Source organism: Thamnophis sirtalis, unplaced genomic scaffold (assembly GCF_051295495.1).
Source record: "Thamnophis sirtalis isolate CommonGarterSnake01/CBP01778 unplaced genomic scaffold, rThaSir2_p1.2 scaffold_8, whole genome shotgun sequence".
Classification (NCBI taxonomy): Eukaryota; Metazoa; Chordata; class Lepidosauria; order Squamata; family Natricidae; genus Thamnophis; species Thamnophis sirtalis.
Window position 1 is genome coordinate 43578092 of NW_028261388.1, and position 27457 is coordinate 43605548.

General features: G+C 32.3%; 1 protein-coding gene across 1 annotated transcript in view; it reads left to right on the forward strand.

Annotated features, from left to right (window-relative positions):
* Positions 1–27457, forward strand: part of ROBO1 (roundabout guidance receptor 1) — a 434872-nt gene that overhangs the window by 387038 nt on the left and 20377 nt on the right. Inside the window, exons 10-26 of the mRNA XM_014064019.2 lie at positions 603–774; positions 1343–1548; positions 1910–1991; positions 2135–2303; positions 2398–2564; positions 3315–3436; positions 4471–4702; positions 5139–5260; positions 7804–7975; positions 11259–11456; positions 14776–14802; positions 16702–16744; positions 18349–18503; positions 20308–20643; positions 21071–21175; positions 25886–26030; positions 26198–26443. Of these exons, the coding sequence (XP_013919494.2) occupies positions 603–774; positions 1343–1548; positions 1910–1991; positions 2135–2303; positions 2398–2564; positions 3315–3436; positions 4471–4702; positions 5139–5260; positions 7804–7975; positions 11259–11456; positions 14776–14802; positions 16702–16744; positions 18349–18503; positions 20308–20643; positions 21071–21175; positions 25886–26030; positions 26198–26443 (2699 nt within the window). The remainder of the gene's footprint in view (positions 1–602; positions 775–1342; positions 1549–1909; positions 1992–2134; positions 2304–2397; positions 2565–3314; positions 3437–4470; positions 4703–5138; positions 5261–7803; positions 7976–11258; positions 11457–14775; positions 14803–16701; positions 16745–18348; positions 18504–20307; positions 20644–21070; positions 21176–25885; positions 26031–26197; positions 26444–27457) is intronic.

Sequence of the window (27457 nt, forward strand, 5' to 3'; positions counted from 1 at the left end):
TTTTGGTCTTTCTGTAGGGACATTGTATGTATTGGCATGCAGAAATAATAAATGTATTGCTATATCAGCAAGTTAACGTGTTCTATTTTTCTAAACAACTAAACAACCAAGGAAAAGTTGTTTCCTTTCCACTTGTCTTTAGCATCAATTATCCGGATTCTCAATATTATATACTTATCATACATATATACCCATGTCTTTTATCAATTTGTCTAAAAAGAAAAAAAAGCATTTATTGTAAATGTGATACAGAATCTCCCAGTCTTTAATAGTGCCACAAAACTTCATACCAGAAACTTCAGCTCTATGTAACAACATATGGATTTTATTAAGAAAAGACAAGTTTCTGTCAAATCAAGTTGACCCCTGGTGACTACAGGGCATACCTACTGTATATAGTTTTCTTCGCAATAGTGCAATCATAGTTTTTCTGTTGCTTTCTTCTGGGGTGTTTTATCAACTTTCCAATATAGCCAATAACCCTGATATTTTCTGATGACTTACTTTGTTTTCAAGATCAACCAAGCTTAACTAATCTTACCATATTTGTGTCTACTAATATATTCAATACCTGCAACTTTTTATACTTTTTTATATTCTAGAACTTACTGTTCTCCTACCAACCACCCCAGTCTTCCAATCGGTTTTCAGTCTCTCAGACGGGTGATCTTACAATTACAAATGTCCAGAGATCTGATGTCGGATATTATATCTGCCAGACTTTAAATGTTGCAGGCAGCATCACAACAAAAGCATACTTAGAGGTAACTGATGGTAAGTTTATGTTTAATTCCTAATAATGTAGCAATAGTTTGGGAGTAAAAATTGACAATTCTGCATCTTTATGATTGTCTGATAAATAAGGTATTTGCAAAGCTGGAAATCAACACCTTTCAAACTTTTGGTCTAATGCTTTTTGTTCATCCAACAAATAGATTCAGAGATGTTATCTCAATTTCATTTACCATTGCATGCCATAATGTTTCAATTACAGTTTAATATTTTGTTATACTATGTAAATAAGTAAGAAGAAATGCATGCATGTTTTCAGTTCTTTATTTAAAATAGAAAAAGTTGCAAAGTATCCATGTTTAGTTTTACAGTGTAAAATATTTATAATAATATAAATATTATTACCATTATCATTTTAATAGTAATAAAAGTTAATAATAATTTGGTATCAGATAATGTTTCATTATATTTTAATCCCAAATTAATTTTATTTTATATATTTATATTTCATATTTCTTAACCACCATCTCCCTTGGAAATTTGCTGTTGCTTAAATGATTTCAAAAATGCTTCCATTTGTGAACATAATTTCTTCTTTTTCTTCTGCCAGTGATTGTAGACCGACCTCCCCCTGTGATTCGTCAGGGTCCTGTCAATCAAACTGTAGCTGTAGATGGTACTTTAATACTCAACTGTATAGCTACAGGCACTGTCATGCCCATAATCCTCTGGAGGAAAGATGGCGTCCTTATCTCTTCTCAGGATTCTCGAATCAAGCAACTGGAATCCGGGGCACTACAGATTCGATATGCAAAGGTAGCTTAAAATGTTTTTTTTTTTAAATATGTTTTCTTTGGAATTTGGCTTGAGGTTCTGAATGCTGCTGTCTGGTGACTTTAAAATGTATGAATAGAGTTATATAGCTATATTCTATTACCTTAGTTTCATCTGCACTCGCGTTCTTTGTTCAATTTAAAGTGTGTTCTTTATATGAGTGCCTTCTTTATATGAGTACCTTTTTTTCTATCAAAATTTATATGTTTATTTTAACTCTTATTCATTAGGTAGCACATAAATCTGAAGAAAGTCAATGTGGTATATTGATTAATGTAGTAGACTAGGATAGAAAGACCCTGAGTTCAGCTCTTATTATTTTAAAAACTTGTTTAATTTTCAGCTGGGTGATTCTGGTCGGTACACATGTATTGCCTCAACCTCAAGTGGTGAAGCATCATGGAGTGCTTACATTGAAGTTCAAGGTAAATTAATCAGGATTCATGAGAACAGAAAAAAAAAACTTTAAATATAAGCTAATAATTTTTATGTAATAAAAACAACACATTAATGTGACCACAGTAGATTATAGGTCAAGCTCTTAGTAATAAATGCTTTCATTTTCTAGAATTTGGCATTCCAGTGCAGCCACCACGACCTACTGACCCTAATTTAATTCCTAGTGCACCATCAAAACCTGAAATTACTGATGTCAGAAGAAATACAGTAACTCTCTCATGGAAACCTAATTTGAATTCAGGTGCAACTCCAACCTCTTATATAATAGATGCCTTCAGGTATTATGCCTTTCATGTATTCTAGTTGTGTTTCTTTTAAGACTATTAAGAGGCATGAATCAACCTGTTTGGTTTATATATTCTGTCTTCTTAGCCATGCAGCTGGTAGTAGCTGGCAAACTGTAGCAGAAAATGTGAAAACAGAAACATTTGCAGTGAAAGGACTGAAACCAAATGCCATTTATCTGTTCCTCGTTCGTGCAGCCAATGCATATGGAATTAGTGATCCCAGTCAGATATCTGACCCAGTGAAAACCCAAGGTAAAATGTGTGTGTAAAACACATATAATTATTATATAATTATAGTGGGGGGAGGATTGATACAAGAAATCATATGACTCAATTTTAGTCAATACAATTTGGAGAAACCTTAGTAAATTTTCTTTTAGATAAAAGAATGCAAGTCAAAATGTACAATTTTTTTCTCTCTGAAGAAACTATGAAGACAGAACAACTTGTGGAGCACTAACACATAATACATATTGATGAAAGTAAAACAAAGCTTGTATAAGTACAATTGTCAAGATAATATGAGGCAATACAGTGCAGTAGAATCCAAGAAATAGATACAATGTAAGAAATATATCTATGTGATGTCAAACACATTAGGACAACTCCAGTACTGCCTCCTTTGAATTATATTGCCTGCCTAATGATTTAGTTATCTGTATTCCCATATTTGAAAGTATGCATAGTTCTGCTCAGAGTATCTTGTATAGGATACATATTAAGAAAGTTAAGGATTTTGGTTTTTGCTTGCATTTACTAATTAGGTACTTTTCACTGTTTATAATTCATTTACAATATTTGTTGTATATAATATTAATATTTAAATGTTTACATAGACTTAGATATGACATTTTTTATTCCGCATTACAATATTAATTCCTCAACTCTCAAATTCAACTGATTAGATATTGGTGCTAAAATTGAGAAAAGGTGATTAGTACATGCAAATTTGTTTTTCAACACTTTTCATACATGTCTGATAATTTGTTAAAATTTTTGCAGATGTTCCACCAACAAATCAGGGTGTGGATCATAAACAAGTACAAAGAGAGCTGGGTGATGTTGTCCTACATCTCCATAATCCAACAATTCTTTCTTCTTCTTCTATTGAAGTTCACTGGACAGTAAGTACAATAACAGCAGCAACATGGAGTGGCCAATAGAAAGACAGCTCTCAAAGAATACCAAAATGCAATGATGCATTGCTGATCCTTTCCCCTTTATTACTTTAATGTGAGATACAGTTGAATATTCTTAGTAACCGTAAATTATATTTAATGAACTTTGGTTAGGATTAGAGATTGGCAGAACAATCAGAAGTAAAAGGGTAAAAGTTAAAATCCACCACGGGGATGGATTAATTATTTTTATATTCCACTAGTAATCTATCCATTTCTGTCCATTTGATTCAGTGCTATGCTCAAAGCACATTTACATTTAGGCTGTCTTTAGTGCTAATTATAAATACATTGTTTGCTAAATTTATTCCTAAATAAATTTAAAATGTAATTAATAAATACATCTTTTCCTTTGTAGTGTTCATTTCTATTATTTTTGTTTTCAAAATACCTTGTGGGTTTTACTATTTCTGAAAAATTGCTTAAGCTAAGAAATATTGACTTGATCACATTTAGCCAAAGAATAGCTCTGGATTTATAAAAGCAAAATTTGCTTTAAGTCACATTTAACTCATAGTGACTTCTTGGAAATAATACATAAGTAGCTACCATTGCTCTCCTGCATACCTGGGAATTCACTGGCAGAATCCCACTTCAGAACCTGCTTAGCTTCCAAGATCATCAAAGTGTTGCCACTTGCTAAATTCTACATTTATATGAGAAAGCAACTTCCCTTTAAATTCTGGTCTGAATCTACTAATGCGGTCAACTAGTAAAAAAAACTAAAATGAATGCCTGGCTGTCTGAAATTATTGCAGAACCCTATTACATTCTGCCATTATTTAATAAGATTTGTGTATGCTCTTTTTACTTGCAAGGTAATTTGATAACTTTACTCTTGAAAACTGCTGAAGAATGCTCATACTTTACACACTATATTGAAAACATAACCATGAGAAATTAAATATATAAATAATGTTTGATGACATGGTGTTATATATATACACTATTTAATATGCATGTTCTGTCTTTAATGTTAGGTTGACCAACAATCCCAATATATTCAGGGATATAAAATTTTGTACAGGCCAACATCTTCATCTCAAGGGGAATCTGAATGGTCAATTTTTGATGTAAGGACACCAACAAAAAACAGCATTGTAATTCCTGAACTCAAAAAAGGAATGAACTACGAAATTAAGGCTCGACCTTTTTTTAATGAATTTCAAGGAGCTGACAGTGAAGTGAAATTTGCCAAAACTTTGGAAGAAGGCAAGTAGTATAACTGCCTTATGTTTTTTTTAAGCATTTCTAACACAGATTCATTATGAAATTTCTTTTTTTTTAAATCTTTCTCCTTATATTGATGACATGTATCAACTGCTAAGTAGCCCTGAATTTCTTTTTGCTATATCGATGATTGATTTTTTTTTCTTTTTAAGTGTTCAGTTATGCAACAATTTGGACTTTATCATATTTAGTTCAGTTTACAAAAAAAAACTATATCAGAAAAATGCAAAAGTAATTTAAAAAAAAAAAATTAAATCTCTCTCCCTCCGTCCCTTCCTCCTGTCCAGCACTTGATATTGCAAGATACGTTTTGAGATTATTAGACTTAAATGTATCTTCTTAAATGACATCTTTAGTGATAGTAAAATGATAGTAAAAGTACTGTTTTGATCATATATATTCTTTCTTCCAAAACCAGCTCCAAGTGCGCCTCCACAAAGTGTTTCAGTCACCAAGAATGATGGAAATGGCACTGCAATTGTAGTAACTTGGCAGCCTCCCCCAGAGGACACACAGAATGGAATGGTTCAGGAATACAAGGTGATATACAGTTGTAACTTGGCAAATTATTGGGAGTTATTTATATAGATTTTTTTTGTGGTTACTTAGCTCCATCTGGTGGTAAAAATCAGTATATTGTACAGTAACACTTTTCACAAGGATTTCAATATATTTATATTGTTTTTATATTAAAAGAATATTAATGATGATATTATGTAGTAACAAATATGTTCCTTAGAATTACTGTTTATAAGTTAAAAAGCTATTGAAATAAAAGACTGAACGCTGAAAAATTAGCTATACAAAACTGAATTCAAATAAATATCCTGGGTTAAAATATACTTTTAATTAATCTTGCAATTTTGCAAATAATTCGAGATATAATACTAAATAATATTGTATAGTTTCTTTCAAGAAAAAAATGCAAATCTAGTTCTAGATTAAATATCAGTATTAGAGTAGGGCTGAATATTTAACATTCCACACTATTAAGAATATAAATTTGATATTTCATTTTCCATTTGTGAGTTGCCTTTCAGTTAAAACTTAACACTGTTAAAGTGGACATTAATGTCAGTGAAAAATTTAAAGTAAGATTTTAAAGTGCTTAACTTTTAATTTTCACCTTCAACTTCCCGAGTACTGCTTTTGAAGAATGAAGATTTTAGAAAGTACCAATTGGGAAAGGTTGATTTAAGTTAAATTCCATTTTTTTAAAAAAACATATTTAAAGGAGAAATTAAGGGGTGTATCTTGTGACTGACTAATTAAATCAGATTAGATTCCAAGTTTAGTTCTTGGAAAAAACACACAGTACAATAGGACAATTTCATTCAGCTTTAAAAAAAGTATTCTTCAGTACAATTTTGCAATTTTACTTGTAGCACATCTATAATCATCTAGTAAATTAAATATCTAAAGAATTTATTTTTCTTATAAAAGTCCATTTAATCAAATTGTATTTATGTTGGATGACTTTCAACATGGTGAACTTTATTGTGTTGTATTTACCTCTTTTGTTTTTAAATTTTATAAGTTCTAAAAAATCTAATAGGAATTATTTGTTTCATGTGCTTTTGTTTAGCATTTCTCCAGATTTTAAAATATTAGTGATCCTGCAGAATTAACATTCCAGGATGTCTACCTTGCTGAATACATCCTGCTTTGGCTAAGTTTTTCTAAGTTCAGAAGGAGGCTCAACCTTAGTATTTAAATGATTAATATGTAGGCAGCATTAATTGGGGCTATAGGGTAGACTATTAGACGGCAAAACATCCCAGCTTTAAATAATAAAAAATACTTTATTGTTGCCAAAAAAATTTACAAGAGTCAAGTTGAAGACATTTGTGCCTCATTTATGAACTGACAGTACTTAGACAAAGTATGTGGGCCGTGGTGAGATGCTGGGCCTGCACACCGCTGAAGTCAGTGACTCGATTCCTGGGAGCGAATAAACCACATAGGGACAAGAGAGGAGCCTCCCCTGAATGCCTACCGGCATTCAGGCATCCCGTGGGTAAGGATAACACTGCCTGGAAAAAATCCTTTCCCAGAGGGAGCCAGCCATCTCGGCGATCCCCAGATAATACGTGCCATATGCCAAAAAAAAACCAACAACCCTTAGACAAAAAGAGTTGTAGTCCTGTTAGTATTTAAATGGAAGAATACCAGAAAATCTCAGGGCAATAAGTTAATTTGGGAAGTTGTGGGAAATCAAGAAAGTGGAAAACTACTTATGTATTATGCCCAAAAAAATCAATGAAGTTACCAGGAGTTTAGTTCCACCCAAAGTCACTTAATTTTTACACCTAAATTTACATAAATTTACACCAATGTATCTTATAGTGTATTTGTATTAGTAGATCATTATTAACAAGTCTTATTGTTGATTATGTTCCATTGAAATGGTGGAGATGTCTTAATATTCTAATCTAACAAAAATAATTCAATAGTATTTGTATACAATATATAGATCTTCTTCAGATGCAATGAACAAAATTTTACTTCAAACTTCATTTCCAAATAGCATAAAAATATGTTGTCTCTGAAACAGGCTGAACAACTGACTAAATTTACATTATTTGCAGTTATGCAAAAGACTGATATATGATATCAATTTAGCAATTGCATAAAATTGAATTTAACAGACAGCTGGTTTTTACATTGTCCTTTCAATTTATTATATTTTTATGGTGATTCTTTTGTAAATAATTTCTAAAAAGAAATTCCTAATGTGAATAACACATATTTTGATAACATGTTCATTTTGCAGTTTGTTTCAATTTTTACAGATATAATTTCTTTGTAAATATCAGGTGGTAAAAATCCAATATATCAAGGAGTAATAGATTTATGGACTACTGACATTTACTCCAATAAATACCTACACTAGAGAAATCATGCATTTTTAAAAATAAATCAGTTATCCTATTGACTTATATAGTACTATTTTTATCAATTTCTTAGCAGCCTTTACAAATGTGTATTAACATAGCTAAATTCATCTTTATATATAAAGCAGAAAATGCCATTTGGTGCATTTTGTTCCATGAAGAAAAATATTCTTTTTTTATTCGTTCTAGGTTTGGTGCCTTGGAAATGAAAGTCGATACCATATAAATAAGACAGTGGATGGCTCTACATTTTCTCTAATAATTCCATCTCTAGTTCCTGGTATTAAATATAGTGTTGAAGTAGCAGCAAGTACAGGAGCTGGAGCTGGAGTGAAGAGTGAACCACAATTTATTCAGTTGGGTGAGCTATTTTTAATGCTTTGTTGAACATTTAGATTTTTATATAGTGTAATGAAGATTGGCATGTTCTCTTTTGTCTGTACAGAATAAGGAACAAGCATAACTTGCTTTTGAAAAAGAATGTTTTTCTTTGTTTTATTACTGTGTGGTACATCCTTTTCAATCCATAGGTTATGTAGCTATTAACCAGAGGTGGTATTTAGCAGGTTCTCACCAGTTCTGAGAACTGGTAGCAGAAATTTTGAGTAGTTTGGAGAACTGATAAAATATCTGACTGGTCCCGCCCCCATCTATTCTCTGCCTCCCAAGACCCAACTGATCAGGAGGAAATGGGGATTTTGCAGTATCCTTCCCCTGGAGTGGGGTTGGAATGGAGATTTTACAGTATCCTTCCCTTGCCAAGACCACCAAGCTGTGTCATGCCATACCCACCAAGCCACAGCCACAGAACCAGTAGTAAAAAAACTTGAATCCCACCACTGACCTGAATTGTACCAGTAGCTAGTGGTAAAAATAAGGCAGTCCAGCAAGCATGCTCTGGTTTTATCTGTGGTTCCAAAGCTTAAAGTACCATATCAGATGGAAACTATAAGTAGGGCACAGTCTAAGGAAACAGGTTACAATTTCAGTTTTTCTTATAAAGTTCCCATCAACAGCCTACCCTAGACTGATTTAGCACTCTTAATAGTGGTTACTATAATGAAGAATGTTTCTCACAGAATGCTACCCTGCCATTCAATCCTTTAATCCTTATTGGTTGTCTTGGTTAGAAGATTAGACCTGAGATGTTACGTTGAATTATTTGGATTTCTATGCTTGGGGTAGTTTTCATTTCCTCCCCCCCCTTTTTTTTAAAAAAAAAATTTTTCCCTATTTTCTAACTAAAATGGCCCTTTAAATGCTACAGAGTTGCTGAGGAGCAAACAGAAAGCATTTTCATTAGTGTGTGACCATAGCCTTTCAAACCAGAAATAAGAATGCCATGTTTTCTTTAAGTCTGGTATAAAGGAGGTTATTGTTTTTGCCAAAATAAAAGTTGGTACCCTTCCATGGTAGGTTCAGTGCTGAATTACATACATACATGCACTATAATCAACAGTAGATAAAGCATCAAATAAATAACTGTTAATTATTTCCTTATAGCTCTTCTGGAACTGTTCAGGAGACAGGCTTTGAGGCACATCATTTTTCTAATACAAGGAAGTCATAAAACAATTAACCTATGTGCATGTATTAGAAGCTTCACTCAAATAATTATACATTTTAAGTGTATGCTTCATGTCTGAGACATCCCAAATGTAATGAATGTTACTGCTGTAACAGCTCCCATTATGAAGTGTATTTTGTGAACTAATTAACATGGCTTTTGTGATAATATGCCAGCAAATGCAAATAACTGAACTCCCTAATGTTCTTTTGTGTTAAGCTGTAACCCCTACAGTGGACTGACTAGAGCCTCACTAATGCTGTTAGAGTTTGCCTCTCTGTGTGTGTATGTGTCTCTGTGTGCAATTTTGAATACTTTATATTTATTTATGTTTCAATGTTTTAAAATGCCCAAGAAAATGTGCCCAAGCCTTTGTTCAAACATGACATTTACACATCATTCATCTGAAAAGGTTTGAAAAGTTAAATAATTTATCTTATTGTCATAATGAATTCAGAAATTAAAGAATGTGTGTTTTCATTGGTTAAAGTTAGTTACTTTTTTATTTCAAATGTTAAATTTGAAAACTTTAAATTGAAACATTGAAAAGTTTGGATGGATGCATATTTCATGCATAATGGTATTATAATATTGAGTAGAAGTATTATGCAGATTAATGTTTCATTTATTATAAGATTTTATAAGGAAAACCCGAAAATTGAGTTGTGATTTTGTAGCATTAGGAAGCTATAACTGTAATGTTGTGCTCATAACATAGGAAACTGTGCAAATATCTAGTGTAAACTGAATATCATTATCGTTATGTTAATTAGCTCACTAATATGTGCCATTAGAGCGAAAGAGATTCCAGGAGAGTTTTTTGTGCTTTGACATACTTGAGATACTTACTGAAATAACTGTGCATGTAGAAGTTTGGTTTGGTATATCATTTTATTTGTTTTGTAACATTTTCATTTTTTTAATATGACTACTTGTGCTTTACAATTAATTAATAGTAAGTGTTAATGTAACAGGAAAATATATATTTCACTGAAAATATTTTTGAAGATATTAAGTAAAGTAAAATTTTAAAATGGAAGGTATTATATACTCCATGATTATAAATGTGTACAATGAACGGTTCAGTGAATAAGTCAATGAATCAGGTTACAATAATAAAATATGATAATGGTGAAATACTTTTTTTCTTGAATGAATATATTATATATTATAAGCATATATTATAATGCATATAATATATGCATTATACATATTTGTAAGAAAACATTGATGTGTGTGAGTATGTGTATATGTGTTTTACACAGAATGCCAGTTTGACTTAGCCACAGCATAACAGCTTTACTAAAGTTGTGTCTTCCTCTGAGCTGGGATAGCTAATAAAAAATGGTTAGAAATTATAGAAGCTGTAGCTCTAATATCTATATATTATATATAGGGAACCAAATTGAGAAAAACTATTTTAATTGCTTGCTCCCATATGACTGCTTGAATTAACCAGATTCTAAATTCTAAAACAATAAAAGACATACAAACAATTACAAATATTATAGTAATGCATAGAAATAATTAGTTTTTTGAAAACAGTAATTTATATTACTGTTAAATTCAGTTTATGTAACATTAGAATTTTATTTATTTATTTAAGAACATTTGTATGACTGCCCACTCAGTGATTCTGGGCAGCTTTGCAATCTATATGATATAAAATGCCTAGTCATCATTATGGCTTCAAAATTATATCATATACATTATATAAAATAAAAAATTTCATACATAAAGAAATAAATTATGGAAAAGATTGTCAGCTGCTTATGTATTACAATGCTTTTTGTTGTTAAGCTGATGTGGTATACATCTATCTCTATGTTTATGCGATTTTTATTTTAGTGAAAATGTTAATGTTTGTATCAACAAAAAAATGTTTAAGTAATATGGCAGAAATAGCTAAAGCACTCCAAATGTAATCATAGTTTTCTAAATTGTATCAGTTTGTTTGCCATTTTATTAAATATATCATAGACAGAGAATAATGAATTATTATAATATTGTGCATTTCTTATAAGTAACATTTTATTTCTAGAAGCAAACTTGCAATATTGTAAACTTCTTCTTTCAGATTCCTATGGAAACCCTGTGTCACCTGAAGAGCAAGTCAGTTTAGCTCAGCAGATTTCAGATGTTGTAAAACAGCCAGCGTTCATTGCTGGAATTGGTGCTGCTTGCTGGATTATTCTTATGGTTTTCAGTATTTGGTTATATCGCCACCGAAAAAAACGGAATGGTCTTGCCAGTTCTTATGCTGGTATAAGAAAAGGTATTTTGCTGTAGTTTTTATAAATATAATTGATTTATCTCCATCCCTAAAATCTAGAAATTATTTAAATGAACATTGACAATTTTTCTGAGACCTTTAGTTTTTAAAATGTGTCATAATTTCTGTTTTAAGAAAAAGATGGATTGAATTATTATTAATTTCTTAGATTATGGCTTCTTTCTAGGACAAGAATATATTATTATCAATAATTTACATTACTAGTGTATTGAAACGTTGAATAATTAAATAATAAAGGACTTTATTTTAATAAAAACAAGTGTATTAACACTTCGATTAATGTAGGATTAGTAATGGTGGCCTGATTAGAAGCCAGAATAGAGGCAGAAATAAGAAATGGGGGAAATATTAGCACATATATTTTTAAAACAGTAGAATAAAAGCAATAACTAGAGGGAAAGATTAGAGGTTGAATGACGGTAGTACTATGTAGTACTAAACTCAAATAGTATTGTGATTGGCATTAAAATGAAACATTGAAATATTGAATAACTACTTTAAAACAAAAATACGTTACGTTAACACTAGGATCCCAAAAACTTAAAAAAAAAAGAATTTATATTACTAGTATATTAATTTAAACACATTTTTTCCACTGCTTCAGCAGAGAAAATGTGATTAATCCCAGTGGAATGTGATACTAGTAACTATACTGCATTTTCATCAATTTATATCTCCAAGTAATTTACAATAGCAGCTTCGCATAGGTTACACTATATTAATTGTATGTATGAATATCAACTTTTTTCATTTAACAGTGATGGCAACTATCAAGCCTGTCACAGCTGCAGTAGACACATTAAACAAATTATGCAAGCTTATTTTTTGCCCCTGTTACCACCTGGAAATCTAGGCACAGCTAGGAACATTAAAAACTAGATACAATCTAATAAAAGACAGATGTGCTTATAGGTCCCAGGCTATAAGTCTGCTAAAATGACTTAAATGCTGTGGGAATTTTTGGGAATCTTTTTTTTAATAACCATGTTATAATTAGAACCACATGTGGAGTAAGTAGCAGGATTTATCTCAAAGAAAGAGCTGAGTTTTACTACACTGTAGTAAATGTCAACTTTTCAAATTGACCCTACATATACAACAGACACCAAAAGTATCTAAAAATATAAAAGGAGTTATTCATCAAAAAGAGATGAACTTGATATAGTGGTTCTCCTTAAAAGTCTTCCTGAAGTTGACTTTTGGTAGACTCAACTGTTGGAAGAAAACTGTTACACTTATATGGAATAGTTAATGCTTGGCATCCAATATTAATATTGTACTCTCTCAATAATATGAAGAAAAGGTCACAGAGTTGCATATTTATAAAACTTACATTAGAAAAATATAAGAAATATATTGTTGACTAATCCCTAGAATTTATGGTTACTTTTGTTGTTGCTGTTTTATTACATTATAAAATTGAAAAGATTTAAATATCAAGGAAGTGAGTATATTCTGGAATATAAAACATACATAGCATAGTGCCAATATTGGGTATTAGTAATACTACAGGCAGGTTTCATGAAGCTGGAATAAAAAGTAATGTGTATTGGTTACTACTCAGCAAGGAAAATCAAGTAATAATCTTCACACTACTTTAACAGTTCTTTTTTTAAGCTTTACTAATTGCATGGTCCCATGTAATCTTTTATTAAGATCTACATTTTATCAACTAATCCTATTAGCTGACTATAAATGGAGCTAATTCTGTAGCATGAAGTTCGTTATTATGATTCTTTGTTATTTTACTGTTTGTACTCTTACATATCTTCCGAATTTTAGTGATGAAATAAAAAATTTGTCCTCAATGAAATATAATTAATGAAATAATATATCACATTCTTAGCATTAAAGTTTATATATATTGCATTAAAAGCAAGGTAATTTTATTCATGTAAACTTTGATAAATAAGTTAGTGGTTCGGTTATAAATAATTTTCTTCCAAGGTACTTTATTTTCTTAATATTGAGCATTTAGTTCGGAGTAAAATAATGCCATTGTTGCCAAGTCCTTGCTTGAATTAATGAAGAGATTGGATAACAGTTATTTTGGATAGCTTGCTTTCCTTCCTATGTGTGTACGGGAGTATCTATATATCTGTGTCTGTGTGAGTGTTTGTGTATGAAAACTTTATTTATCTCTATTCTACTTTTGAAGGACACTGAATACCTTTTACTTTGTGAAAAAGAGCATCAGAAAAAAATTATAAGAGTATTACTAAGATCATTTTTTTAAAAAAAGAATGCTTGAATAGCTTACAGCATTATTTTTAGAGTTCTGAAGATATTTTATCTGTTACTTTAGTGCCAGTGCTCCAGGAAGATAGGAACAGAGACAGATATGAGACCCTTAAACATCTTAAGGTGCTAGTCCAGTAGAAAAATATTTTAAAAGGCCTAAAATACTGCCAGTATCCCTACTTAGTCATTCTATCATTTTTGTGGAATGTCTACTGGTCCTAAAACTCTAGGCCAATTTAAACATAATTTATGTTGCTCAGAACATTAACATTGTTAAGAACTTTAACTTCATTTTTCTTATTATAAAAATATTTCCCAAACAAAATATTTTGATTAGCCCCTATTGGCCCTAATAAAATCTATGGAGGTCAAAAGAGATAAGGCCTTTTTCCTGAACTATCTATTCTAAATATTTGGGCTTCATATTTTAGATTGTTAAGCCAATTGTTGTAACTGATTTATTAGTTGAACTTATCAAAACTAAACATATTACTTGTAATAATAACATAAAAGAAGATATAACACTAAGCAGGTAACTAATAAAAGTTACACACTTTAAAGTACTAATCAAAACCCCACCATGTTAGTACATATGCCTAAGATTTATATAATCTTATTTTATTTGTTTTGTTATTAAATAATAAAGACTATAATACACTTACCTAATGCAGCAAAGATTGTATTTTCTAAAAGTTTTGATAACACTTTAAAAGTGATCATAAACTTTGAGATTTATTATAGGGCATTTTCCTTTCCTTTTTTATTTTTTTTCTATGAGGTTGCAGCAAAACATAAACACCCAAAGGTCACTGAAAGGCTAAACCACACTTTATTTCTCTCAAGAGCACACTATACCAGAATGTCATTCTTCATCCAAAATGCTATCTGTATCAAGCTACCATTTAAAACCACAGGACTGTTTTATTCACATCTGTCTGTCTAGATATATTTACTCTGCCTTTATGTTCTGTTATTGTCTTGATTTATACTAATGTTGTTTGGTCTGTCCTTTCTTTCTTCAGCTTAATAACCAGTTTTTTTATTATGTTTGATTTTTCAGTCCCGTCTTTTACCTTCACACCAACAGGTATATATTTGCACTTTTCCCTTGATAGTTTGGCATGTGTCTATATAATGTATGTCACTTTCTCCCTTTCATCTTCCTTGTATAACCAGGCACATTGTTGAAAATAGAAAGAATTAGTAATGTTACGGGCGATAAGATTTTATCACCGTAACTGTTTTTATCTGTTTTGTAGATTTAGCACTGGTATTTGAGTTAAAACTTTCTATGCACTTGGGAAGATCATCCACAATAATTTATATCATCTCTGTTTTCATAATTCTGTTCAGTCTTAATATTTGCCCACTAACACCCTTTTTCCATAAAATAGTTCTTGAAGAACATTAGAAACTACATAAAGGAAGATAGCATCCTTTAATAATAAATTTTAATGACAAACATTATCATTATTAAAATAGACATCTACAGAGATTTGACTTCTCAACTTGCCATACACACTCCACAATTTGTGTCTGTACAATATAAACTCTAATTCCAAGTAGTGTAGAGTTTCACATTCAGATGTCCTGTGCTTTAGGAAATGCCAGTAAGCCTTAATGTAGAAACAACATAAGAATGATATTTAATTTAATGTGTAATCCTGTCTGAACTTTAACCTATCTTATTATCCATCTTTCAAAGTGATCCTTAAATATTATTAAATGTCTACTACTCTTGAGCATTGGACTTAGATTAGTAACAGTGTGGGGATGGGGGGTTGATATATGTCTTTTGCAGAGGTTGTACTGCCACCTTGCCTATTTTGACCCATTCCTACAGATGTCACTATAACAGTCATAAATATCCAAAGAAAATAGGAGTGTGCAGCTGTTGGGATCAGAAGCAGGATTAAGTATGGATGCAGTTTGCTGTACTTGTCAGTGGCTCTTTAAAAAGCTTTCCTCCTCACCACCCCAGGCTTGCATGGTTTCCTCCTAGGAAGAGATGCCTTAGGAAATATGCATAAGGAAGCATTAAGTACACTGCAACAATGTTTCCATGTTGATTCAAAGCATTTTCCCCACTTCATATTTTAGTAGCTCCTGTTAAACAGAAACATAAATAAATACTTCTTTCAGAAAACATCCCCATAAACTGTGTGGTGTTAAAAGCCATACTCAACACAAAGGTCAATATTGTTTCTAAGGATTTATTACATCACAGGAATGATCTACACAATTCTATGTAAAAATAGTTTTATGAATCACTTGCAAAATATGAAAGGTTATTGTCCCTAAAATTCTTAGAGATGTTTTTATGTTTTTTACTCCTCATTTGCTTTTAGGTTTGAATTAAACTTAAACATGTTTAGAATTAATCTAGTTATATATTAATATCAAAAGCCCTTTTAATGTGTTGATTCTGCAGAGAAAATTTTAAAATACTGTTAGTTTAAGTATACTAGTACCATTGGGGAATTCATTCTCAAAATTAACATTGTATTTAAACTCAGTTTAACATATCTGTGAAAAATGAAATTATTTCTGTAACTGATGGCTTTCCAGTAAGGAAAAGGAGATTTCACAATAAGTAATTTGAAAGTAATGCTATTTTTAAAAACTTTTATTTATTATCATATTGCGGTTATAAATATTAATCTCTATACATTCAGCACATTAAAAAAAACATGTTCTTGTACTATTGTCAATCAAACAATACTGCTTTGGAATTATCTTTCATTTTTACTTTGAAGACGAGATGGGATAAAGTTAAGATAAGCAGTGCTATGCTGGGCATATCTACATTAGTACAGTTTCTTATAGGAAAATCTGCATAGGAAACTCGAAAGAAATATTTAATATTTTTGATTAAGATTTGCTTAAACAAGCAAATGCCTTTCTGAAGTTACCTTCAAGATTCATGGTTGATTTTGTTCAAAGAATTTACAACAATATTTTATTTTATCTTATCTTTATCTTTCAGTAACATATCAAAGAGGAGGAGAAGCTGTAAGCAGTGGAGGCAGGTAATAAAGTTTGATGTTAATTTTCAGCATAAATGCAGCAGAATTACCTAGAGCATTTCAAATTTAATTTTGCACACAGGCAAACATGTATCACTGAAAGTAAACAGCAGAGGGAGCACTTTAACTTCAAACTATAAATTTTGCTGCTATGAAAAAGTGAAGTGACAAAAAAAACCCTGAGACTGAGATTTTTAGATATATTACACATTTAATAATGTAGTTTAATCAAAATGCTTTAAATTTTAAATTCTATTCTTGTAGGACAGGCTTCTATGTTTCTATAAATTAAAACAGGAAAAATATATTATGATTGTTGGTCACAGAATAAATGAGAAATGAATGAAATTCCACTTGTCTTAAAGTGTTTAATCAATGATAATAAGTGTTTTAACAAATAAATCCCATTAACATTTCACTGAAGGATTATTCATAAATTAATTACCCTTTTCCCCTGAAAATAAGACCTCCCCGGATAATATGCCCAATTGAGCTTTTGAGCTCCTGTGCTAAAATATGCCCTCCCCTGAAAATAAGCCCTCCCCTAAAATATTTAAACGCATGTGCAGCCTGTCCCCTCCATTTTCTAGGGGGGAACATGCCCCACGCACCACACATGCACCTGCCATCCACACAGAACAGTCTCATGGAAGGTGTTCCTGCAAACCCTAGCTACCATGCCCCTTGTCTTAGTGGCAGCTGCAAAAAGAGCAGCAGGCCCAGCGATGCTAAGGTTGGCAAGAGCGTGCCAGAAAGAGAGACAGAACTTCCGGCTTTTAAAAAAAAGATGGCATGTTTACATTTGTTTAGGAATGTGTGAGGTTCTGATTACATTTGGAAGCATATATACTTCATAATCAGGAATGTGTAAATTCTTTAAAGTGATACAGGACACCTTTCCAAACTGCTTGTTATATTAAAGTAGCTACATTTCTTATGACTTATAATTTTGAGACAATTTCATAATCTTAAACAACACTGAAGTTTCTCTGACTGATTATGCAGCCTTATATAAGCAATATGATCACTTGTAACTATTTCATTTTTTAAAATTTTCACTTTGCACAACCATCAATGACAAAAGTGGAACACTTGCTAGATTTTGACATATAAATGTCATATAAACAACCTGGGAATTGGCAGTTACTAATCTGTGAAGTCATAATACCTATTATAAAATTATCTGCAGCATAATTTTAGTTGCAATTCTTCATATTCTTCATATCAGTAGCCTTGAGAGAGGTTATGTCCCACTTTGAGTTTCAAATAAAATAGAAAAGAATAAATTAATATAAATATTGGAGAGTTCATTACAAAAAGTCTAGAAAATAATATTTGTTCATCTCAGCTATAGAATTACTACTTGCTGAATATCTTTACAGGTTCATATTTCTACAGCATTTATCAGAAATATATAGTGAGCATTTTTTGAACTATGTAGTGAAGGAACTCAGAAATGATTTTCAAAATAGATATCAAGAAACAAGACATCTCTCATAGCAAGCCCATGAACCACTTTACTGCAATCTGATTTCTAGAATAATCATGACGGGAGGAGGGGGCTCCTAAAGATAATCAATGTGATCTTTTAAATTTTTCTTTTTAAGGCCAGGTCTTTTAAACATCAATGAACCTACTACTCAGCCCTGGCTTGCAGATACATGGCCTAATACTGGGAATAATCATAATGATTGTTCTATTAACTGTTGTACATCAGGCAATGGAAACAGTGACAGCAACCTTACTACTTATTCTCGACCAGGTATTATTATTTATCATTATCATCATTATTATAACAGTTCAAGCTTTCCTGCACCTATATTGTTCAGTCACATCCTTATATCAATATACATATTACCATTTATATGCAGCCACATGTAGTAAATAGATTTGAAATACATAATAAGATATTTTATTCTTCCCTAAATATAGAATTTTAGGCATTTACAAATCTTCAAAACACAATGATGTGCTATAGCTCTTTCTTAGAATACAGATATTTCTCATTCAGAAACAAGATCAAGGTCCAAATTTAATGCCAAAGAATCAATGCTGCTATCAGGAATCTTGGGGAAGAAAGATATTGCTATCATGTGTCTTCTCTGTCACTGTGTCTGTTCTGTGGAACAGCATTCCCCTGGAGATGCAGTTGACCTGATCTGTTGCTCCATATCAAGGGATTTAAGACCTGGATGTGCCCACAGGCAGGTGGGCCAGTGGTGAGATTCAAATAATTTAACAACCGGATCTCTGCCCTAATGATTTCTTCAAACAACCAATTCACCAAACTGCTCAGAAAGTTAACAACCGGTTCTCCCGAAATAGTGCGAACTGGTCAAATCCCACCACTGATTGGGCTAAAAGCTTGAACAAGCCTTGTTTAGTTCTTGGTTTATTGTTCATCTTGTTTTATTAAAATTAACTTTTTTTTAAATCTTAGACATTTAGTATATTGACTTTTTGGATATTGTTTATAAAGCATGTTTGTTCCTTTAGTTTTAATTTTTTGTATGCCGCTTAGCATCACTAGGGTAAGATGGACAACTATAAAATTGTATGTTGATATAAATCGAGGAATAAAGAAAGATTTGTTTCTGAAAGGAGTAGTTGAAATAAAATAAAAAGGATCTGGAGGAGCTTTCATTAAGAGGTACATACAGTTTTGGAAAATAGGGACCACCTTTGGTGGAAAGATAACAGCATTCCGTGTGTCTTCGGCATTTAGTCATGCCAGCCACATGACCAAAGAGATGACTTCGAACAGCTTTGTAACGGAGATGATCACTGCTCTCTAGAGTCAGGAATGACTAGCACATACACTATATTGCCAAAAGTATTCACTCACCTGCCTTTACTCGCATATGAACTTACTGTAAGTGACTTCCCATTCCTAATCCATAGGGTTCAATATGACGTCGGTCCACTCTTTGCAGGTATAACAGCTTCAACTCTTCTGGGAAGGCTGTCCATAAGGTTCAGGAGTGTGTTTATGGGAATTTTTGACCATTCTTCCAGAAGCGCATTTGTGAGGTCACACACTGATGTTAGACGAGTTTACGTGGCCTACCACTTTGTGGCTGAGTTGCTGTCGTTCCCAAACACTTCCACGTTCTTATAATACAGCTGACAGTTGGCTATGGAATATTTAGGAGTGAGGAAATGTCACGACTGGAATTGTTGCACAGGTGGCATCCTATGACAGTTCCATGCTGGAATTCACTGAGCTCCTGAGAGCGACCCATTCTTTCACAAATGTTTGTAAAAACAGTCTGCATGCCTAGGTACTTGATTTTATACACTTGTGGCCATGGAAGTGATTGGAACACCTGATTCTGATTATTTGGATGGGTGAGCAACTACTTTTGGCAATATAGTGTAGGATGCCACCTGTGCAATGGAACAGAAGCACCTCCTTATGACAGCTTAGATGTTAATTTCCCTTTATTCAGTGTAACTATGTTGTTAGAAATTAATTTTGCTTTACATACCAAAATCATGCTTACATGTTAAAATGTGTATTGTAACTGAATATATTTTTGGATTTTTTTACTTCCTAATATGGATAGCTGACTGTATAGCAAATTACAACAATCAGCTGGAGAATAAGCAAACAAACTTGATGTTGCCTGAATCAACAGTTTATGGTGATGTGGACCTGAGCAACAAAATCAATGAAATGAAAACGTTCAATAGCCCAAATCTGAAAGATGGAAGATTTGTCAACCAACCAGGACAGCCTACTCCATATGCCACTACTCAACTTATCCAGTCAAACATAAGCAATAATGTAAACAGTAATAGTGGTGATTCAAATGAAAAACATTGGAAGCCATCTCCACAACAGAAACAAGAAGTTGCACCAATTCAATACAACATAATGGAACAAAACAAATTAAACAAAGGTTTGTAGTATTTTCTTACCTTGTGTTTTAAACCTTAGAGATTTTAATACATTTTGAAACTCTTTAAATAAAAAGGACAATTTGTATAGTACTGCATTAATAGTGATTTAAACCATTTCCAAACTGATTACTGCTTATAAAAGCATCAAAAGCATCAATATGGATGAAGAAATCACTTTCTAGATATAAAACCTATTAACTTGAAATTTGTCAGCCTAGTAATTAGTGCAACATTCTCCAAAAAACTCAACATATTCTAATAAATAAGACAGTTAAATATTCATGTTGCTTTTAGTTGAATTCTAACAATCTCATGTTATCCAATAATTTTTGAAGAATAGACATTAACTTTAATTTTTCTTAGTTTGATAGTAGATGTATGAACAGCTATTTGAAAGAAATACAGTGTTATTTTATTAAATTACAGATTACCGTGTAAATGATAATGTTACAACTATTCCATATAATCAGACCTATGATCAGAATACAGGAGGATCCTACAACAGTTCAGACAGAGGAAGCAGTACATCAGGTAAGTATTTAAATGTGCAGTGCATTTTGTAAAATGAATATTCTGTGATGCATTATAATATGGTTGACATATTTGGAGAGCTCCTCTGTACTGTATTATTTATATTTATATATTTATTTGTATACTGCCTTTATTAATTTTTACAAATAACTCAAGGCAGCAAACATATCCAACACATCTTCCTCCTCCTATTTTCCCCACAACAACAACCCTGTAATGTGGGTTTAGCTAAGAGAGAGTGAGTGGCCCAAGGTCACCCAGCTAGCTTAACTAATATAGATATATAAAGCATATTTGAGTCACTGTTGACTCTCGTCTTTTCAAACTTCGTAGCAAGATTTCAGAAATAAAATGAAGCAAGATTGCCTCATTCTAGGCTTGCAAATCACTGACTGGCCCAAATTACAATTTCCTGGTTTCTGGCACAGAATCTTAACCAATAAAGTAAATCATCTTTCTTCACCGTAATATGATGACAACTAATTATATAGTTCTATAAGTATTCTCAATTTGCTATTTTTATTTTTTAATAATAATTTTATAGTATTTTAAATATAAATTAAAAAGAAAAATCGGTAGTGCAAAAGCCAGTAAAAAAAAAATAAAGAAAAAAAATACAGTAAATAAACATTTTCTATTTTAATGTGTAACTCAAACAAAAAAATAAAACACAGGAAATGCTGTAAAACCTACTTGGTAGAGGCAACCACAGCAACCCTCTTTACTGAAGTCTAATGCACTTCACTGAAGTCTAATGAAACCTTTGCATATAAAGAAAGGTACAAGAAACAGTAATAGGATGGCAAAACGGAAAGGCTACTGTAAAGGTAGTTTAAAGGTAAGGTAAAGGCTTCCCCTTTTGCCCAATTATATCATGCACAAGTATTCAAAAGAAAGCACAATAAAGTAAACCATTCTTAATCTTTTTTTCTACAATAGCGCTATAATGCATCCTGCTCCAGTAAGAAAAGTCTTGTGAATGTTTGTTGCATTAATTGGATTAGACACTTGCTTTGGTAATCTAACTGCTTCACATCATGCAATTTAGACAAGGCAGAGTGTGAATATTATTAAAAATATACACAATGTGTGCACATTTCTTTTCCAAACAAGCATGTTGCCTAGAATCCAGCGACTTTTAGATGTTGGGACTTTTCAATGCAATAATTCAATGCGCTATGCCTCATGTACTTATTTACGTATTTATTTTTGCAATGAAAACATTGCAAAAGACTTTATGGATTAAGATAATTGATTGCTATTCCCCCTTCTGATTTCCTTTTTTATTAAATTTCTTTTAGATAAGCCTAAAATCAATCACTCTCTTATTATCCTCTTTTTAAGTCCTTTGAGTTGAAAAGACAAGGAAAACATCAAATAATCTTTATAAAATGATTTAAAAAGTCACATTTTTTCATGACTTTATTAAAAATTTAATAAAGTGAAAGCTAAAAACCAACCCCAAAAATATTTAGAATAAAGCCAAGAAAGAAGAAACTAAAAATGACAAAGCCAAAAGTGCAGAACAAAAGAAAGAAAATATAAAGAAGTGGCTTCTGCTTTTCTTACAGCAATTATAAGTATAAATTTACTTTTACTCTATGGCTCAGCATGAGCCATATATATTTTTTCTTTCTAATCATCAAATCCATATATAAGTTCATCTTTTTCTGTTTCATACAAAAAGTCTATAAGAGGTTTCCAGTAAGTAATAAATTAGTATCTTTTCTCTGATAATGAGATGTCAATTTCACCATCTCAGTAATTTCCATCATCTTCACCATCAATTCCTCCATTGTAGAATGTTCAATCTTTCCATCTGGCTGCATATAATATTGTTGTTGAATTTTGTATACATATTAACAATTCTACAAGAAGTTCTATGAGTTCTTTCTAACTGTGGGTCCTTGGTGCTCTCTGAGCTTGGTTGTTTTCCAGCAGATGTTTCATTATCCAAACTAGGTAATATCCCCAGTACTAATAAGAAGTGGCAGTTGCTTTCCTTATATATTCTAATGGCTTGCCCTGTCAGTGTTGCTGGGTGTGGTCTTAGAGGTTCTTTGTTTGGGTTCTCAACACGTTTACTGTTAGCTTGTTTGACAATATCCCAGTCAAGGAACTACAAAACACCACCTCCACCAACAATGAAACATCTGCAAGAAAACAACCAGGTTTAGAGAGAATCAGGGTCCCTCACTTCAATCCTGAGCTACAAATATTTTGCTTTATTGGTACTTTCTCACTTTTTAACAATCAGTTCCTGATTCCAACTGTAAATGAAACAATGGAGGATTTGTACTCAGGCTTGTAAGATCGATGTCAATCTTACTGGATAGACCCTACAGGAAATATTACCAAATATGATTGTAAGGCTACTCTCAAGTGTCCAGTTCCAGGCGTTATGAACTCAGAAAACGAACACGCTCTGGAAATAGTTGGTAATGTTTTATTCAAACCTGAAGCCTGGAACAAATGAGCATTTGACAGTTGCATTTGACAGTTGCAAAGTCAGCACTGGCAGTTACTGCTTCCCAGCGTTCTATATATAGGAAGACCACGCCCCTTCCCACCCACAAGCATCTGACATCAGCATTCCATTTCTCATTAGCAGTCCACTATCCAGTGACTGTGCTTCCATTCTCTGTCTGGCCTACAACCTCCAATCAATTGGGCTTTGTTTTTCCCCTTTCCACCCCAGATATGGCAAGGCGTTCGGGGCTTGACAGCTACATAACAACAGAATGCTACAAGTCTGAAAGTACAAATATCCAGTCTCCTTTACATTTAATACACCAGGGACTGTCCCTTCTCAGCTTCTTGTTCTGCCCATTATCCAACTACTGACTATGCCTTCTCTAATCTGGCCATTTCCTGGGCAGCATTTTTTCACCTTGTCTGTCAAGATCTTTCCCACATACCATTACAGGGCCTTTAAAAAGCCTGTAATTTAGGTTGTATATTAATCTTTGAAATATTTGGAATTAATGTTTGTATTTGAATCCAACATTTTATGGATTTCTTTACACCTCTACCCAGCACGATAAAATGTCTCTTCTTGTTCACATTTCCAACAGTCATTAATTCTTCATAATTCAAGCAACTCTAGAAATGTATAAGTTAACAATGCATCTGTCAAATGTCAGTTTTCATTACAACTCATGTCAAACTCCTACTCCAAATTCATCAATGCCCAAACAATTGGTCTTAAAAAAAAAGAAGAAGCAGCTTGACTGATTAAAAAAATGTTATGGAATGTTATATTATTCTATAAGCCATAACTGTAACCGAAATATTTATATCGGTACTTTCTTTTGCTATATTTATTGTGAGATACCTAGTAACTGTGTTCGGGTTTTTATTTTATATTCTTTATTTTAATAACTTTTCATACAGCTGTATTTGATAATGCTTTTAGTAATTTTGTGCCCAGAATATTTCATGAACAAATTACTTGCAATTAATATCTTAATGCAACATTGAAACTTTAGCAGGTCATATCTGTTGTCACACTATATAAATTTTAGCAATTAAATAAGAGAAAGATGGTTCAGGTAATGTATCTAACTATATTTGGTTTATATAATATATAATGCAGTTAATATATCTAGAAAATTGCTTTAATTATATTGCTTAGAAAGTCTACGTACATTTGTTAGCCATTTATTCAAGCTAATAAAACCTGTTATTGTGTGTTCAAATATGTAAGTCGTATTTCATTAAAATGCATTTTAAAGCATTAAGTCTATAATATGTTTATAATGTTATGTAAAAAGACTACGGTTAAAAAGCTGTTTTAACACATGTATTATATGTATGAAATTTTTGTAAGGTGATAATTGAATTTATCAGAAATTATTGTAAACTTTGTCTAAAATACTAAAAAAAAATTCTTCTCATGGAAACACTTAGCCAATAAATGCTTAACAAAATGGTTAAATCTCTTATTATACTGTGTTTAAGTATTAAGTAGCATATAATTTAGGTGGCATGGCTCATGGCAGCATTTAGTCATAGGTAAAATGAACTTGATCCCCAAAGGGATTGGAGCCAAGTAATACTTTGATGAGAGACCATAAAAGAATCCTAGGACTGGATTACACTGGTAACTTTTTTAAGAAAGAAAGAAAAATGATGTTTTATAATAATATAATGATGTTTATAATAATAAACAATACCATTGACATTGACAAAAATCACCATCACTCAATTACAAAAGGCAGCTTTGCTCAGAACAGCTTAAATCAGGGATGTCAAACTCAAGGCCATTGGATCAGAGGTGCTTGGATCTGGTCTGCAGGACCGTCCTGGAAACAGCAAAGGATCAGCCTATGATGCCTCTGCCAGTGAAAACGGAGCTCCGGAGGGCCATACGCAGCCTTCCCAAGCTCCATTTTTGCTGGCAGAAGGTTGCAAGAAGCCATTGCATCCAGAAACACAGCTTGGGAGTCTATTTTCACTGGCAGAGTGCTCTGGTCACCACAGATGCCCCGACAAAAGTGATGTCAAACTGGCCATGCCCCCCCCAGGTCAAACACAACCCTGAGGTGACCCTCAATGAAATCGAGTTTGACTCCTCTGGCTTACATCTTAAAATGATACTTTTATCATCAAACATCCACATCTGCCTAGGCCAGGTCCTTGGGAAGGACTTGATAGGTGGACAAAAAATGTCAACTCTGAAAAGATTTACTGTGGTACATTTCTTCACAGGGAGTCAAGGGCATAAAAAGGGTTCTAAAACCCCAAAGACATCTAAACAGGCTGGAATGAATTGGGCAGAAGTACTTCCACCACCTCCTGTACATCCACCTCCCCATAATAATAGTGAAGATTACAACCTCTCTATGAATGAAAGGTACAATAAAAATGGATTTGTAAGTCATTTTAATTCATTTTATTCATTAAATAAAATATAGAAATAATCAACTTAGGGTTCCAAAGGAAGAGATTAAGAAGTAACAACCGAAGAGAAATACTGCATATCTGATACATTGTATTTTATATTGTTACATTGTTTCATAGCTATGATCATGAAATTCCTTGCCCGCTACCACCAACAAGAATGTATGTACGGCAGGATGAGCTAGAAGAAGATGACGAACGAGGTCCTACACCACCAATTCGAGGAGCAGCTTCATCTCCAGCAGCAGTATCCTATAGCCACCAGTCTACTGCTACACTAACTCCTTCTCCCCAAGAAGAACTGCAGCCTATGCTGCAAGATTGTCAGGAAGAAATAGCCCATTTGCAACACCCACCAGACCGACGGTATGTTAATTTTAAAAAGTAACTTTTTTATATTTTATGCTAATGCATTTTGTTAGAAGATATTATCTATGTGTCATTAAGATACTTTTGAAAGGAATTATTCATGAAGACTATAATACTTCATTTTTTTCAAGGTCAGGTAGTAAGCACAGATGCATAATTTGGCCATCAATGTATAAAGTGTCAGATTAATATGTCTACAGCATTATTACAAAAGCATGCTTTTTTACAGGCACAAAAGCTATTCTCATCATGCCATATTTTAAAACTCACAGCATTTTAAAAGTATAGAACAGAATGATTAGCAGATTATAGAAATAGAAAGCATGATGAATTAATTGAAAGTAACTTGTTTATCATTGTTCTTTCTGCCATATTAAAGCTTAAGGCTATTGGAGAAAATGTTATTACATCCAGTACAACTTTACACAAAACACTTCATTGTGGAATCCATTGTCATAATAGTCATAACAGTCTCAAGATTAGATTACTTTAATAAAAATATACGATAGTATAAATTTATGGATGGTCAGTCAACCTATGTCTATTAACTGAGCTAATCCTAAATGTAACTTTTGTATTTCAAAGTTATATGTAAGTGATGGTAAATGTTGAGAGTGCAATATTGGTCTTTCATTTCATTTTGTTTCATTTCTTTGATTAACTTGATATGAGTTTCCTGATAGGTTTTGAATTTTTTTTCATACTTCTTATTCTGCAACATCATTTCACTTTCATATTTGTGAGGTTTTTTTAAAAAAAACTTACAGGTTTGCATCCTTCTAAAGCAGTGTTTCTCAACCTTGGCCATTTAAAGATAAGTGGACTTCAACTCCCAGAATTCCCAGCTATAGTTGGCTGAGGAATTCTGGGAGTTGTAGTCCACCCATCTTCAAGTAGCCAAGATTGAGAAACACTGTTCTAAAGCATATACAGTCAAATGTTCAATAAATTATAACATAAACTATAAAACCTGACCTTCCATGTCACAATTTTCAGATCTAATAATTTTGT